Raw genomic sequence first — 15,801 nt, 5'->3', positions numbered from 1 at the left:
GTTGTGGTGTAACTAACTATAGGGGGGTTGCCTTTATTCGCAAAACCGCAACAATATATATATATATATATTTATGTATATTGCTACAGGTTCGGTGTGGAGCGCGGGGTTCAGGAGGGGGTTGCTCGAACCCGCCACCTCCCCTCCGACCCCTGAAGCCGGAGTACTAGCTGCAACTCCACAGCCCGACGTTTTGCTGAGCAACTGCTATGCGGAAGCTGGTTGAGTCAGCTAAATCTAGAAGGTTCCTCGCACCCAGTTATCGCATTACCTCACTGGTGATTTAGTGGTCCCAATTGGGGAACCGTGCTCTCGACTTCCCACTCTGTCTACTTATTATTTATGGCTGAGTGAAACTGTAGGTGGGAGGTCGGCTATCCAGTGAAGCGAATTACTGGGATAGAACTTCCCATCAATTTATTAAATGTTATGTCTAATCAATGAAGGAAAGAGAATCGGGAAGGTTTGGAAACAACAATCGTGTATTGACAGGCACGATACTTTACTGTCTGTTCTGGAATCTCATGGCATAACCCTGTTTGTCTGTGCATTTTACTTTCCTGGAGGTTGATTTATCTCCTGGAGTAGAGAGACAACATAGAGTCTGTGAGGTCTGTCCCATACAGAAAATTTCTAAAACACAGCCAGTGACTACTGATCAGCATATGTTTTTTTTTACGGATGTGCTGAGATAGGAGTTGCTGAGACAGATGAATGGGCAAGTATCCTTTTGTTGTAAAGAAAACACGACTGTAACAAATAAACAGTTTCCTACAACAACTGCCAACCTGATGATAAAATACAGGTATTCGCTTGTGTGTAAACAACGTTTTTCAGTTATTTCAATTTTAAGATGGGCTAGCGGGATAGCCGAGATGAAAACACACTCGCCTCTGAGCTGTCCAGCCTGGGTTTGAATCACAACCCAGCTATAAATTGTTATCAGGGCATGGCATCAATGTGTGCCATCCCTCAGATGTATGATATGCTGGGTGTCCTGTCTGCCTGCACTGGTTGTGTTGGTGGACGTTAAAATAAATCCCACGGTGTCTTTTGTGAAGAGTAAGCGAGTTATCTCCGGCACATGAACAAATGACTAATTCCTGCCCAAATGTGCAGAGGCACTGCATCAGCAGCATCGCCATGCCTCAGTAATTGATGCAACCAGCAGTCTGAATCGAGAATTGAATCCCAGTGCAATAAGCGTTGGCTAACAACAACAACAACTTTAAAATCAGTTTATCTTTCTCAGGTTGCTGGCTGATCTTACAGGTGTTACATACAGCACTGGCAGTGACCGCTCTGCCATATTGCTCGACCTTTACTACTACAGTTTCGTTTTTGCACGAGAACACGACTTTAACCAAGAGCAAACCTCAGCGTTTTTCTCCATCGTCAAGCAGGTTCACGAGCTTTGTGCAGGTACAGTTATGCACAATACTTTCACACCACGTGAAATGTTGTTTGTAAAATAAAGCTGATTGTAGAAATTCCTAGTTAATGACAGTGAAAGGTCACACAGTTTGCATCACAAATCACAAAGCGTTCTTTTAGACATATTGCTTTACACCACTCGGTGTCAAGCAATGCAACACAACCTGCAAAATGTATAATACTTCAAACATTTGGCACCATTTTGACTACCCTGTAGCATTGACTATACTTGGTGTACTGCTAATGATCTACGTTGTGACACTAAACGCCGGTACTCTCCAATGAAAGAGTTCAAATCTTGCCATGAATCATTCTTTCTACGTTTCCAGAAACACAGTTTGGAAAAATATGAATGCTTTTCATTCTTTGAAGACCTCATCCTTTACCATACTGTTGATGTGAGTAATCTGCTCCATATGCCACATTAAAAACATCATCTATGCTGTTACAACATTGACAATTATTGTATTTTGTTGTGACCTTTTGCTGTGATTGGGTGGAATGGTTGATGATGCAATTATGGTAAAGAGATTTGGAATAAAAACATAAACAATTTATTAGTCCCCTACACTAGAGGGGACTATAGGTTTGCTCTCCGTCTGTCCGTCCCTCCATCCCACCTGTTGTTTTTCAGACTTTATCCCCATACCCTTTAACATATTCAACTGAAATTTGGTACACAGCTTTATTATGATAAGTTACAGAAGAAGTTTGATTTTCAGGACATTTCATCAATTTTTCATGGAGTTATGCCCTTTTTGATCTTAGAAAACGTCACATGTTATACATGGATCCGTTTTTCAGACTTTCCCCCCATACCCTTTAACATAATGAACTGAAACTTAGTAGGGGAGATGTATTACAAAGCAATTCTCTCTCTTATGGTGTTTTTGTCATGGAATCATATTATTGATAAAATATTAGTTTTTGTAATACTGGTTAAGTAAAGAATAGCGAAACATGAACTAGGTTGATTAATAATCATAGTAAACATGAACACAAGGTACAGCCAGCATGCGACTAGCAAGCCATGAAAGCCGGGAGCAATCATCCTTATTGGACAATGGCCGATTGACCAAATAAATGTATTTCCGGGTAGGCCACGACAAGGATGGGTTTTGAAGAGGAGAGGGCTTGCCGAGAACGCGGAATAAAGGAATCCATGACAGACAGAGAGATGAAGGAGAGCAAGAATGGCAGAGGTCAACTTGCCATTCAGAGGTCAGAGGTCATGGTTAAACTGCCAAAATCAAGACTTTCTGCTCACCTTCACTCCTTCATTCCTCTTTTCTCCCGCCTCTGGAACAAACTCCCTCACTCTCTTCAATCCCACTCCACCCTCCAAGTCTTTAAAACAGCTGTTCACCACCATCTCTTATCTTCCCCCATCCAAAACCTTGATCTTTTCTACCCCCGCTAATTTCACCCCAAATCCTACACTTTTTTGAAATACCAACTTCTGTCCTGGAAGTCCTTGGTCTCCTTGTGTTTTATACCTCCCCCCCCCCCCTTCCAACACCTCCTCCCCCCACGCCCTTTCCCTCCCGCGCTTCTCCCTGCTCTCAGGTGTTGTGTTTGTGTGCTTCCCCTCCTCTCCCCATCTTGTCTTCCGCTCCCTCTTTTTGTATGTTTTGTTTGTCTGGTTGATTTGTTTGTGGAATACATGTTAGCTCTTTCACGAGCCTCGATTCAGTATACGAAAAAAAAAAAAAAAAAAAACTTGTGGCACGAAGACAATGAGCTTTCCTTTAGAGATATGGCATTTGTGCATTTTCAAATGAGGAAATGTTTAAGGTTTATATAAGACGACAGGTTAACTGTTAGCACAAATTGCAATGGATAGAGAGTTGGATGATGGAATGTGAGGCAGCATGCGAGATGGGGCGAGTTTGTGAGAGACGTGTACACATTTCGTTATCCATTCGTAAATAGAGAAATACATACTGAAGGTTGAACTATTGTGAGTAAAAAATCAAATTTGAGACTTGCATGTTGTTCCAGCAACCACCGTTTAGCATGAGATTGTTCAATGTGGAAGAAGTGAGGTGCATGAAAGAATACATGTTGGACACTTACTTCTCTCATTGCAATCTATACAAGTATGCATTCACACCACAGGTGGGTTGACATCACCTCCACGGGTAATTACTAATTTGTATTTATTTAATAACCTCCCATTCCCCTTATTGAGCACACACACCATCATGTGGAGTTGGACTCTGCACGCCAATAAGTATAACACTTAAACTTTGGTGTCCACAGGTACAACTGGACCTCTCACTGAGCTATCCACAAATGGCAGAATGTACACAAGAACGTAAGTGGGAATTATTGTGTCAGTCACCCTAGTTTTTATTTTTCCCCTCCGATTGAAACAGGACCGATCCAAAATCCATTTTCTTGTCCCATTCACACTTAGATTCATTATTTAAAAATTTTAAAGTGTACTTCTATCACTCCAGTGTTCCTCTTTCAATTGCATGTCAAACCGTAACATGGCGGTTAGCACAACATAAATGAGCAAAGTTGGAACGATGCTGCATGTCCCAGCACCTTCAAATGCCATTCATATATACAATCTTACTATGATCAGAGAAACACTGCATGGAGTAGAGACGCATCTTGTGTGGAGACGCAAAGGCAAAACCAACGTTTTTCAATCACAAATGCAAACTATTGTTAAAAGGCCAAAGTCCGTTGTGAGCACACGGTGGTCTTCAGCTACGACTTGCACCAGGTCTACTATATGAGGAGGGCCGCATCATGTGGCCTCAGGTGTCTGCACTAGACCACAAGACCCCCAACATGATTTGCAAATTGCATATCACCTCCGAAGGTGGACGATGGATATGTATTCACACCTGTTTGTCTGCTTGTTGGTCTGTTTGTGAGCAGGGTATATCAAAAAGCCATAGAGGGATTCCGACAAAACTTGGTGGACAGGTTGGGTGTGTGCCAAAGACAAATTGATTCGATATTGGTTAACTCAGCCTGGTGTTGGCTTAGCGGTTAGGGTGCCGGCTTGGGATCCGAGGATCCTGGGTTCGAATCCCGGTCGATCGCTGAATTAACGCCAGGGGGGTTGACTCAGCCTGTCATCCTTCCAAGGTCGGCAAATTGAGTACCAGCTTGCTGGGATGAATGATCACGGTGTGTACCCCGGTTTAGAATAGGTACACCGTATCCCTGCGCATCGTAAGAAGCGACTAAGGGTTGGCGTCAGGAAGGGCATCCGGCCATAAAAACATTGCCTCAAACAGGGAACCATGATTGTCATGGGGCCCGCAAGGCTAACCCCCACTCTAGCGGGGAAAATGGCCTTAAAACGATCATTCATATTGGTTAAGATACAGATGTAGATCTGGCCTATCAGAAGGATACAAATGTAAACTATTCAGCCTGGCAGAGGTATGTGCTCCACTGAGTGCCGTTCTAGTTCTTGATCTATCCATAAAATATTGGAATTCTGGAGTATCTTTATACAAACAACAACAACATGCATTTTAAAGGCCATTTTCCCTGCTAGAGCGGGGGTTAGCCTTGCGGTCCCTATGACAATCTTCTCCATTTTGCCATATTTTCTGCATCTCTCCTTGTTAACCCCCTTGCCCGCATTTCTTCTTCCACCATCTTTAGCCAAGTCTTTCTCGGTCTTCCCCGTCTTCTACTTCCTTCTACATTCATTTCCATCACTCTTCTCAACCAGTCACTTTCATCCTTCCTCAACACATGACCAAACCATCTCAACCTGTTCCTCTTCACAGCATCAATCACAGGCTCTATTCCCATCATCTTTTGCAATTTATCATTTGTCTTCCTCTCTCTCAACGATACTCCGCACATCCGTTGCAATGGTATCTTTATGATGAAGGTTTATCAACAAAGTGTATTATCAACTTTATATTTGTGGTATTTACCATGTGCAATCAGATAATGATGGCGCTGCAGACGGTGAAACTGAACAAACAGTACCTGTACTTGGCATTCAACATGGAACAGAAATTCAACAAAGTGATTGAGCAATGTCACAACATCCATGTGAAACCCTGCATGCTGATGGCTCCAATGGCCTTGTCCTTGTTTGGGCATTATCCAAGCTTACAAACAGTACATACAATGATGAGCTTGCAGGTGTAAAGGTTACATTTCAGGTTGTAGTTTTGTTTTATGAAATGCTTGAACTGAGCTATCTCAGGACTAGGGATTCCATGACATGTTCTATGCTCTTAACCGATCTATTCTCCAATTGATCCAATATGTGATCAGATCCTTTATACCTATACCAGTTTGTCATCATTCAGCATCTGTTTCACAATCTGATACGAGTTCACATCACTGTTACATCCTGCAACAATTTCTCCTTGCAAATTCCATATAGTAAAAATAGGCATGGCATGATATTTAAAAAGACACTTAAATAATTAAACAAGTCTGGCAACTCTTATTCCTCAAGCAATGTAAATTTTTACCTTCAAATGAGTGAGTTGGATAACTTATGGGGCAGCACAACAGCAGAAACCACCGGTGAACCTGCAGAACCTCATGGAGATTTTGAAAAGGATGGTCATATTTGTGTCCTTACCCCCAGGACTTTCTAGTCCTGACTTTGATCCAGAACAGGAGAGTCAAACATATTGCACTAAAACAGTAGTTTTGTTGTGGTGTACAATAAATAATAAATGTATATGCACGACACTGTCATAGTGTCATTAATGATTATTGTCGATTTTAAACAGAACTCAAAGTCTGCTATTCCATCGAAAATAATTTGAGTATAAAAGACCTCATATAAGAGTATATACAATATTGTAATGAATATTGGGGTAGAGTGATATATAGATCAGGTAGATCTGTGTATGTATCATGCTCCGACTGTCGTGAAGAAAAAGAACCATCTCGATGTACATAATCAGGGATCTGTCTAGCCCGGATGTCGGATTAAGTGTATCTTTGTGATCATACAAGGATGATCCTTGTGTTAAATAGAGTAGGGATTATGTTAATTCCCCTGTGTGTCAGACCTGTGATCTACCCTTTGGCTCTTTTGGCACTGCACCATAGACACTAGTGAGGAAGGCCCATTAACTACAACATAAATAATAATAAAACTCAACCGGAAGCCAGGCATCAAGCACCAAGGCTAACAATCCCGCCTGGCAGGCACACATTTCTCAAGCAGGCAATAGACACGCCCAGAGGGGCAGCGATTGGATGTGACACCACCATTAGGAAGACACAAGGCAGGACAAAGGGCGCCGATTGGCAGAGTAGGGAAGGACTCGTGATTGTTCAAGCTAGGGGCAAGAAGCTGGCCACCGATTGGTGGAAGGAAGGCCGAAGGGGAAGCAGAGCGCCGATTGGCCACCGACCGATGGCATGAGGAGGAGAACGTGAAGCACTCGGCCAATGGTGAGGGACTGACGCCAGAAGAACATTCTAGATGTCGAGAGGTGATGGACTGATTGGAAGGGAGGATCGATGACGTCAGACGACGGGCAGTAAAAGAACTCGCTGGCCAACATTTTCTCTCTTCTCTTCCTCGTGCCACGCTCTTCCCTCCTCCTCTTGCTACCTTCCTGACGTTGTCCTCTGCCCTCGGCTAGTGTCCCTCGTTCCGGACCTCGCGAGAAAACAATACCAGGACAGCGGGCTCCAGGCAGCGATCGGAGATGCCACCGGGAGACGTGCCGAGTTTTGCAGAGGAAGAGCGGCAGTATTGCCAGGCAGAAACGATGCGTGGACGAGCATTACTTGCCGCTGGAGCGTGACGAGGCCGGGGTGGGTGAGACGAGAAAACAATACCAGGACAGCGGGCTCCAGGCAGCGATCGGAGACGCCACCGGGAGACGTGCCGAGTTTTTCAGAGGAAGAGCGGCAGTTTTGCCAGGCAGAAACGATGCGTGGACGAGCATTACTTGCCGCTGGAGCGTGACGAGGCCGAAAATGAGGCCTAGCGGCCTGTGGAACCGAGTGGACTGCGGCCTTCTCCCAGCGTGGGAACGGGTGGAGGGGGGGTGGGGGGGGGGCTGGACGATTTCGGGCAAGGTTCAAGCCGCTCGCAGCTAAGTGCACGATAATCCCACACCATTATTCATTTCAGTTTATTTCTTCTTGTGTCTGTGTGCAAGTCAGGTGTGTGGGATCCCAAATTCGGTTTTAGTTTTTATCGTCGCGTTTCCTTGTCCCGGCATTCCGTTGTAAATAAACCCTTATGTTATTTTCCCCTGTAAATTTTACATCAGTTTTCGTTTGCGTTAATTTCCACAGGTTTGAAGGCTGCCGTCAGGTTCCGTGAGGTAAGTGAGTTTGAGCATCCTCACCCTCCTCCCTCCCCACGTGTATGAACTCTGCCATATTTGAACTGAATGCCTTCGGAGTTAAAGCTTGCTCGGCTAATCTGTTTCCTGGTGAAGATTTTAATCGCCAGGAACATGACATTCGAAAATAATTTGAGTATAAAAGAGCTCATGGAAGAGCATGTACAATATATACATAATGTGGTGATGTCCCTGAGCCTGCCGCACACAAAGATCGTCCCACGCAGATGCTGGAGTCTGCACGGCATCGAGAGACAGGAATCTGCACTCCCTTGGTTTTGCCAAAGAAAATATCAAGCTCCATAGACGGTATATATAAAGAATGAACACTGGACCAAAGAGGAGAGAGAAAAAAATCATCCTTCATTGCCGGGTCTATTCAGCCCATGAGCTTTGGGAGATGAACGGCAGGGGAAAACGATTCATGGTTGACAAAGGCAGCAGTTAATACGAGGAAACAGAGGTCCAAAGCTAATAAAATAGGGGCAATACCCCAGGTACTCACCTGGTAGAATAGAGCAGTGTACTACACTGACCAAAGGTATTTTAAACAGTATCATGGTATTTTAATCAAATTTTAATGGTTGCTAGAAGACAGGGCAGCATGTACAATCATCTTACTATAATTCACCAAATGTCCGTCTGTCTGTTCGAAGGTACCGTAAAAACTGCTGAACCGATCGCAAAGATATTTTGGGTGGGTAATCCTGGGATCTCCAGGAATAAAATAGGCTATTTAGTTTTCCCAATTTCAGCTTTGGTCTCCAGCATTCTCAGGTTTGGACTCCCACATAACATTCGCGTTCGCATAACGTTCATTTTGACGATGTTCTCATTGTGACGATGTTGTGACGATGTATGTGTTCACGGTAGTGTATGACGTGACGGTGTGAACGTAATTTCATAATGTTTTTCGTTTCGCAATCCTTTAATAAACGTTTAATGTTTAATGAACGTTTACTGTCCTTCGATGTCCGGGGCCGCACGCGCGCTGCACTGGACGGGCCAGCGTGTACCTTGCCCTTCGCCGTCAGGCTCGGGTAAACCGCTGAGCCCTATCCGTGATGGGGACTGGGGCTTGAGACAGTGTCCCACGAACGAGGAATTCCCAGTAAGCGCAAATCATCAGCTCGCGTGTTGATTAAGTCCCTGCCCTTTGTACACACCGCCCGTCGCTACTACCGATCGGACGGTTTGATGAGATCCTCGGAGCAGCCCCTGCACTGGCCGTTCTCGGCTCGTGCCAGTGCACCGAAAAGATGAGCAAACTTGACTGTCTAAAGGAAGTAAAAGTCGTAACCAGGTTTCCCTCGGTGAACTTGCGGAAGGATCATTATCGGGACAACATAAGAGTGAGCGAGACGTACGTGGTACGTGAACGTCCATGTACTGTTTAGCCATGTACTGTTTAGATTTTGCCGATTTGCATGTGATATGATTCAACGGATGTTTATATTGTTACGGACGCGGTTAAAGATGTTATATTTGCCGAGCGGAGGCTCCGCGACCGAACAGTTATTCCCCGACTCTAAAACCCGATTGACCCCAAACTTTGGCCGGATCGCGCCACCGCTATTCAATCGGGAAAACTCTAAAGCGACCGAATGCAAAGAGGAAAAGGAATAAGACGAGAAAAGGGTTGAAAATACTACTAAATTTATTTACTATTTACAGGCTCAAAATAACCAAGGAAGAAGGAAAGATAAGAAAATAATTTACAGAAGATATTAGAGACACAGTGCAACGCTAGCTTACCTACAGTCTTAATTAACCCAGGGACAGAACAAACAAGGACAGACTCACGCGGGGAATGATGATAGGACTGGCAGGAGGTGAATGGCTGGAGGGAGAGGAAGGTCCACGGGTACTGCAGCACGATCGGCGCGTTTAGCAGCCATCGTTCTTTCGCGGCCCTGCTCAAGAACTGCCGTCAAGGCCCCAAGCTGCTGTGGCTCGAGCTGCTGTAAATGCAGTTTCGGTGGCTCGAGCTGCAGATCAACTCTGGACTTCTCTCGGACTCAACTCAAAGCGCATCTCTTGGACCCAACTGCTTGGACTCCCTCTCGTCTGCGCTTGGGAACGCCCCGCCGGCGGGTTATATACGCCCCGCCACTCAACCTTTTCGAACCTCCCCCAAACGTTCTCTCTCCGCCCTCTCAAGCCAAACCCCTGGCTCATGGTTGGTCGAGTGGGGCGGGCTCACTCCTCCCCTCTATGACGAGGTGGAGACACGCCTTTCTTCTCCGACCCTGCCTCGTGGTCAATGGCGGCAATTGGAGGGGAGGTAATTGCCAATCGACGAAAGGGGGAATGGAGGTTTTGGGAATGGGAATGAAGGGAATCTATCTCTTTCACTTGGTGCAATGGAGTATTTAAGTTAATGGGAGACACAGCCTTACTCTAAGACACATAATAAGATATAAGCTACTGAACAGGGGTATTCGATGATTGGCTGACGTGTATGCTTTTGGACTAATTATGGGACGCCCTTTGACCTTTACACAACTCCGGAGGCAGGAGGCGCAGAATAAACAATAATAATAATAATAAAACACACAATAAAAAAAATACAGTCCTCATATCCACAACAATATGAATCGTTTAAAATAAAAAGCCTTCAATTTCTGATATTTTACCTTTTCATTTGGGCTTCCCAATTGAAGCCCCGCCCATAGGGCAGGTACCGTTGCTAGTACTAACATAATTTAACAAACAAGACTTTAAGCAAACAAACAAAAACTATAATGTGACTGTCGCCAATATGCCTCCGCATAGTCTCACAATGGGTAGATGCCATCACTCTGCATATGTATGGGTAGATCACGTTTGTGAAGTTTTGTGTTGATTGGATAAGGTTCGTTTTTCTATTCAATATGGCTGCCAAACCACGTGACCTATGCCATCATCATTTTCAAACTATATGCAACAGTGCTGTTAGATGATATTTGTAAAATTTCACATCGATAGGGTGAGCGGTTTCAGAGATATAATTATTTAATATTTTCCTTCAATCCAATATGGCTGCCCAACCATGTGACCGATGATATCATAAATTTAATATTTCAATACAAATGGATCAGAGATCATGTGCATGCAATTTCAGATTTTTCGGAGAAGAAATTCGATTAAAACATTTTTGGCTGGTATACCACATCTCCTATGATGTCATCATTATCATGCTTTTGTTCCCCATTGGGAGTACTTGACAATGTGCCAAGTTTCAAAAAAATTCCATTCAGTGGTTTCCAATAAATAATTTTTAATTATTTGCTTTTAATCCAAGATGGCTGCCATACCACGTGACCTTTGACATTACAATTATCATAAAAACATTCTGCAAGGGTGTCACTCCCACCAAGAAAGTTTTGTCTCAATCGAACACATGGTTGCTGAGAAAAACGAGGTTTAGCCTATACGGACGGACGGATGTACGGACAACCCGAAAACATGTGTCCGGCCACCTTCGGGGTCGGAGACATAAAAATACCTATTTTGGGGATTAACCCATCCCAATTTTTCTAATGCCTTGAACAAACTTTGGTACATCATGGGTGTTGAAGGTTGTGGTGAAGTTTCATCAGAATTGCACGTGTAGTTTCTGAGAATAAAGCAAATACCTATTTGGGGGGGGGGGGGGGGGGAAATCCCCCTCCTCAAAACACTCCCTTAGGGGCCCGGTTTTTTAAAATGCCGTGAACAAACTTTGGTACATCGTGGGTGTTGAAGGTTGTGGTCAAGTTTCATTGGAATTGGATGTGTAGTTTCCAAGATGAAAGCAAATACCTATTTGAGGGGGGGGGGGGGGGGGAGGGGAGGCAGAGTGAGGGCGACAAATAAAGACAAATGAAACAAGAAAAAGAGCAATCAGAGATTGCAAACCCTCGCCAGGATTTTTTTTCAGTGGTTTTTAAGGCTTTTGTGTTAAAACCAATATGGCGGCCGAACCACGTGAACGATGACGTCAGCATTTTTTTTTTCTCCACTAATTTATTCCTAGATTATGCTGAAGAAATTTCATCTTGATCAGATGACGTTTTGTACTTGTCAAATTATGACGTCATAATGGAGGCACCTATGACAATCATCATTCACAGATGTTATTCCACATGGAGACTTCTTTATAATGAGCCATGTCTCAATTTCTTTCTATGCAGCACTTTCGGAGATATGGAGGTGCAGAGTTTTTCGTTTTTTTCCCCCCAAGATGTCATAATTATCATTTAAAATTTTTTACAGGTGGAGATATATCTATGATGAAATTTTCCTGTCACTCGGACCAACGGTTGCAGAGAAAATCATATTTATTCTGTGCAGACAAACGGACAGACAAAGGGACTCAAATGCAATACCCTCTCCTCTGGTGAGGGTAATAAAAACAAATATCAGGCTGATGACAAAGACCTAGAAATAATGGTTGCTGAAAGCAAACTAAAAATAGAAGTGATAGCAAGGAAGGAAGGGAAGGTGAATGCTGGGAAAGGAGGCAAGGGGGTTCCAATATACCACCGTTTAGAGGCCATTTTTCCCCGCAAGGCGGGGGTTGGCCTTTTCGGGGACCGTGGTAGTTGTTGTTTTTTTGGTCCCCTTTTTGAAGCAATGTTTTACGGCCGGATGCCCTTCCTGACGCCAACCCTTTTTGCCGCCTTCAACGACAAACAGGGAATTACCAGTGAACTGGTACTCAATTAGCCGACCTCGGAAGGATGACAGGCTGAGTCAACCCCCCTGGCATTAATTCGGCGATCGACCGAGATTCGAACCCAGGATCCTAGGATCCTAAGCCGGCACCCTAGCCGCTAGCCCAACATCAAAGGGTTCCAATGTGGGACTGAATTGATAAGAAGCACAGGCGTCGAGCACTCGGTTAATTCCGCAGCCTCTCAAGTAAGGTATGAGGTCATGTAATGTGGCAAATAGGCCTGGGAACTTGTTCGGGCCCATGGACTTAACTGGCTGTTGCTTTGTCGCGACCTGCGGGACTCGAACCGGGCAACCGAAACGGACCCACAGCTGCAACAATATACCGCATTGACATTTTAGGCTGAATGATGTGCCCCAGAAATTGCCATGGATATGGAAATATTTAATGGTGACTCATCAAAGGCAAGATTTTACAAAGCACTCGATTGATGAAAAAAGAATCCAAAATTTAACATTTTTTTCAGTTATAAATCTCAACTATCTATTCAAACAATCATTATTATTACTGGTCAAATGCTTTGTTCCAAACAGATCATTCTCATGCATATCAAAGATGCTTTTCAGCAACGATCAAATTCTCACCAACAGTTCATTGTGCCTTGCATTATTCATTCATCTCTGAAACTCGGCGATGAACTGTAAAATAAAGTGTTTTTTTCACCGTGATGTGTACCATCGAGATTTAAAGGGAATAGCATGGAATAGGTTTTACCCTATAAACGAACCCAGAGCAAGCATTAGTACTATTCATTAACTCTAAGTATTCCCAAGCCGAGAATGGTAAGACAATCCATGTTCTCTCATTGAACAGTGTAGAGCAGTGATTGTTGACATGTAAACATTGTTCATGATCGAGTTAAGAGGAAAATAATATAAATTGCAACGCATTAAATTTAAATTAAACAACAAAAACATTTGCTCAACAACAGGAATTAAACAGAATTAACAAACTCTACATCAGATCTGATTCTTATTTGAAAGCTGCAATCTATTAATTATATTGGTAATTGGGCTAACCCCCGCGCTAGCGGGGAAAATGGCCTTAAAACGATCATTCATTCATTCATTCATTCAATCTATAATTATTGGTAGTTTTGCTAGGAAATTGAGCAGAACCTGTGTGATGCCATCAACGTTTTGCCGGTTGTAATTGGAGGGAGTGTGGGAGGAAATTAGAGTGGGGAGGGGGGAAGGGGTAGGGACGGGGGTGGGAATTTCTCCTACTTTGATTGAATGGTGAGAGGAAGACGATGCAGAAGCTTAATTATTAAAATATTGAGGGTTGCCATTTCCTTTTGCTTACAAATTTGTTGCAAAATAATCAAGAAATTTCTTTCTTCTTTACCAGTCCCAAATATTCTCAACTTCTTGTGGAGTGTCTTGGAGGGCGGGAACATTCTGGCCCAAGTCTTTCACGAACCGGCTGGCCATTTATTTGTAATTTGTTTTCTTGTTCAGTGTTCTGGCTTGGCCTTCTCTCCGTAAAGGACACCGCATGATCTAACGCCTACCAACTAATGCAGCAAACGGGACACCCAGCTTAATGTCAGTCCAAGGAAAGGAGCGCACACACACACAAACACACACACAAATCGCTCTACATGCGAAACACCAGGGTGGCATTTTTGGGTTGGATTCGAACCCAGAGGCCGCTCAGAGGGGATTGCACATACCTCTACACTGTCCTACCAGCCCTGAAAATAGTCAAGGGACAGAAAAAGAAAGAATATTTTTTAGAAATAAGACAATTAATGGTTTAAATTGAAATTCAACTTTCATACATTTGATTTCGAAAAGGGTTTATAAGAGGTGTTGTAAGTTGTAATGTAGACCTTGTGCGGTCATCGGTTAAATTTCAACAACAAGACTATGCAAGGTATCATTTATGATTTCAGAAGTGAATACAAGAACCTAAATACATTTCAAAGCAGGAAATCATTGAAAAAGAAGTAACTCATCTTTGCACATTCCCATGAAACGATTCAAGAAAAAACTAACGCAACTGTGCAAAAGCAAAAACAATTTGTGTTGAAGGTGCAATCATTGGCCGAGAAATAATGGATGAAATCAACAAGACGTTGACCGAGGCACCACCGTGGGAGACGAGGAGAAGCTAACGTTTTGGGAGTTAACGCTTTTTTCTTCCGACGAAGGGTTAACGACCGAAATCTCAGTTTCTCCTTCCCACAGTGGCCAACATACCTCAATCAACATCCCATTGATTTCATCCATCATTCCACCTGCCTGCCTCCAATGCGGCTCGACACGAGCCTTCACCAGCAAAACTAGTTCTTCATTCTACCTAATAAATATTCTCCTGTTATTTCACCTTCTGAGGGTCAGTCACTTTCAGGTTCATTCAGCAACGGTATAAAACTCATTTCAAAATGCACTTATCAAACCAAGGGACTTGTTACAAACAAACTTTGGGGGCGAATCTGTCAGTCGTTGCCATTTTGGAGGGTTAAACGAGAGCTCGGTAGGCATGGTATGCGTTTTATAACTGCCTCGCTCTTCCATGGATGTGGATGTGGCATCATTGAGAATATTATGGCTGAAGCTCCTGAAGGATTTCTGAGAAACTGGCCACAAACCACTTGGCCTTCTCTTTTACTGGTGCCCTGATCACGTTGCCACCAAACCCCACGAAGGCATCCTGCAAGGGAGGAGGGCGTGGGGTTGGTGAACATTAGAAACTGTAAATATTCTTGACATTTGAAAAAGGGTGAAGGATAAATAGGAAAAATAAACGAGGATGTACGAAAGGCAGGAAAATAAGCACCAGCATAGCAATACACATTGAACAAGCATTTAATGCACAGCCACACTGGGGTATATAGATTAAGGTAGATCTGAAAATTTGCCATCTTTATTAAAGAAGATCTGTTTGTAGACATTCGCCTTCCGTAATGGGTGAGGCAAATAAGATGAAGTGGCTTGAAAACCAGCTTACCGCAGGTGGACAGGCCTCGAGATCGGTGAATCCATCTCCAATGATGACGATCGTGTGGAACTCCCTGGTTTCCTTGAGCCGACAAATTATCTTCCCCTTTCCACCTGAATCAGAAGTCAACTGGCTTTTGTCAAACCCCACATATTCTCCTGGACACACAGACATCGATTCGTGATCAGTATCAAGGTACACCTGGACATTAACACTTTCATTTAAGTACCAGCGATCTCCCCTGAGGCCTACCATCTTTGCCAAACAAAAGGCGATTGGAGTAGACGTTCTCTAGGGGAATTCCCAGCTCCAATGCCACAGGGTCCACCAGTTGGTTGAAACCTCCAGAGATGAGGAATACCTGGACTCCATGAAGCTGGAGGTAACTCACCAATTCTCTGGTGA

The 15,801-nt window shown here is 43.7% G+C and overlaps 2 protein-coding genes across 5 annotated transcripts in view; one reads left to right on the top strand and one right to left on the bottom strand.

Annotated features, from left to right (window-relative positions):
* The first annotated feature begins 1,092 nt into the window (after positions 1-1,092).
* Positions 1,093-12,791, top strand: CFAP119 (cilia and flagella associated protein 119). The gene is made up of 7 exons (XM_078781059.1): positions 1,093-1,151; positions 1,253-1,432; positions 1,772-1,832; positions 3,436-3,552; positions 3,697-3,751; positions 7,702-7,730; positions 12,669-12,791. The coding sequence occupies exons 1-7, from the start codon at positions 1,093-1,095 to the stop codon at positions 12,789-12,791; spliced, it is 624 nt and encodes a 207-aa protein (XP_078637185.1).
* Positions 12,792-12,813: 22 nt separating this feature from the next.
* PSPH (phosphoserine phosphatase) overlaps positions 12,814-15,801 on the bottom strand; it is a 72,848-nt gene continuing 69,860 nt past the window's right edge. For all 4 annotated transcript variants that reach the window (XM_068120790.2, XM_068120789.2, XM_068120792.2 and 1 more), the window contains 3 exons: positions 15,649-15,794; positions 15,406-15,554; positions 12,814-15,108 (listed from right to left, as the gene is read on the bottom strand). In XM_068120790.2, the coding sequence (XP_067976891.1) occupies positions 15,001-15,108; positions 15,406-15,554; positions 15,649-15,794 (403 nt within the window). In that variant the 3' untranslated portion in view covers positions 12,814-15,000. The remainder of the gene's footprint in view (positions 15,109-15,405; positions 15,555-15,648; positions 15,795-15,801) is intronic.

The sequence above is a fragment of the Myxine glutinosa genome, chromosome 6 (genome assembly GCF_964187855.1).
Source record: "Myxine glutinosa chromosome 6, kmMyxGlut1.1, whole genome shotgun sequence".
Classification (NCBI taxonomy): Eukaryota; Metazoa; Chordata; class Myxini; order Myxiniformes; family Myxinidae; genus Myxine; species Myxine glutinosa.
The sequence above is the reverse complement of the archived record's forward strand: the minus strand, read 5'-3'. Positions and strand labels throughout refer to the sequence as shown.

Coding starts and splice junctions, on each gene's coding strand:
- CFAP119 (XM_078781059.1), top strand. CDS start 1,093: ATGACTAATTCCTGCCCAAATGTGCAGAGGCACTGCATCAGCAGCATC. Junction 1,152..1,252: donor AGCAGCATCGCCATGCCTCA/GTAATTGATGCA, acceptor TATCTTTCTCAG/GTTGCTGGCTGATCTTACAG. Junction 1,433..1,771: donor CTTTGTGCAGGTACAGTTAT/GCACAATACTTT, acceptor CCAGAAACACAG/TTTGGAAAAATATGAATGCT.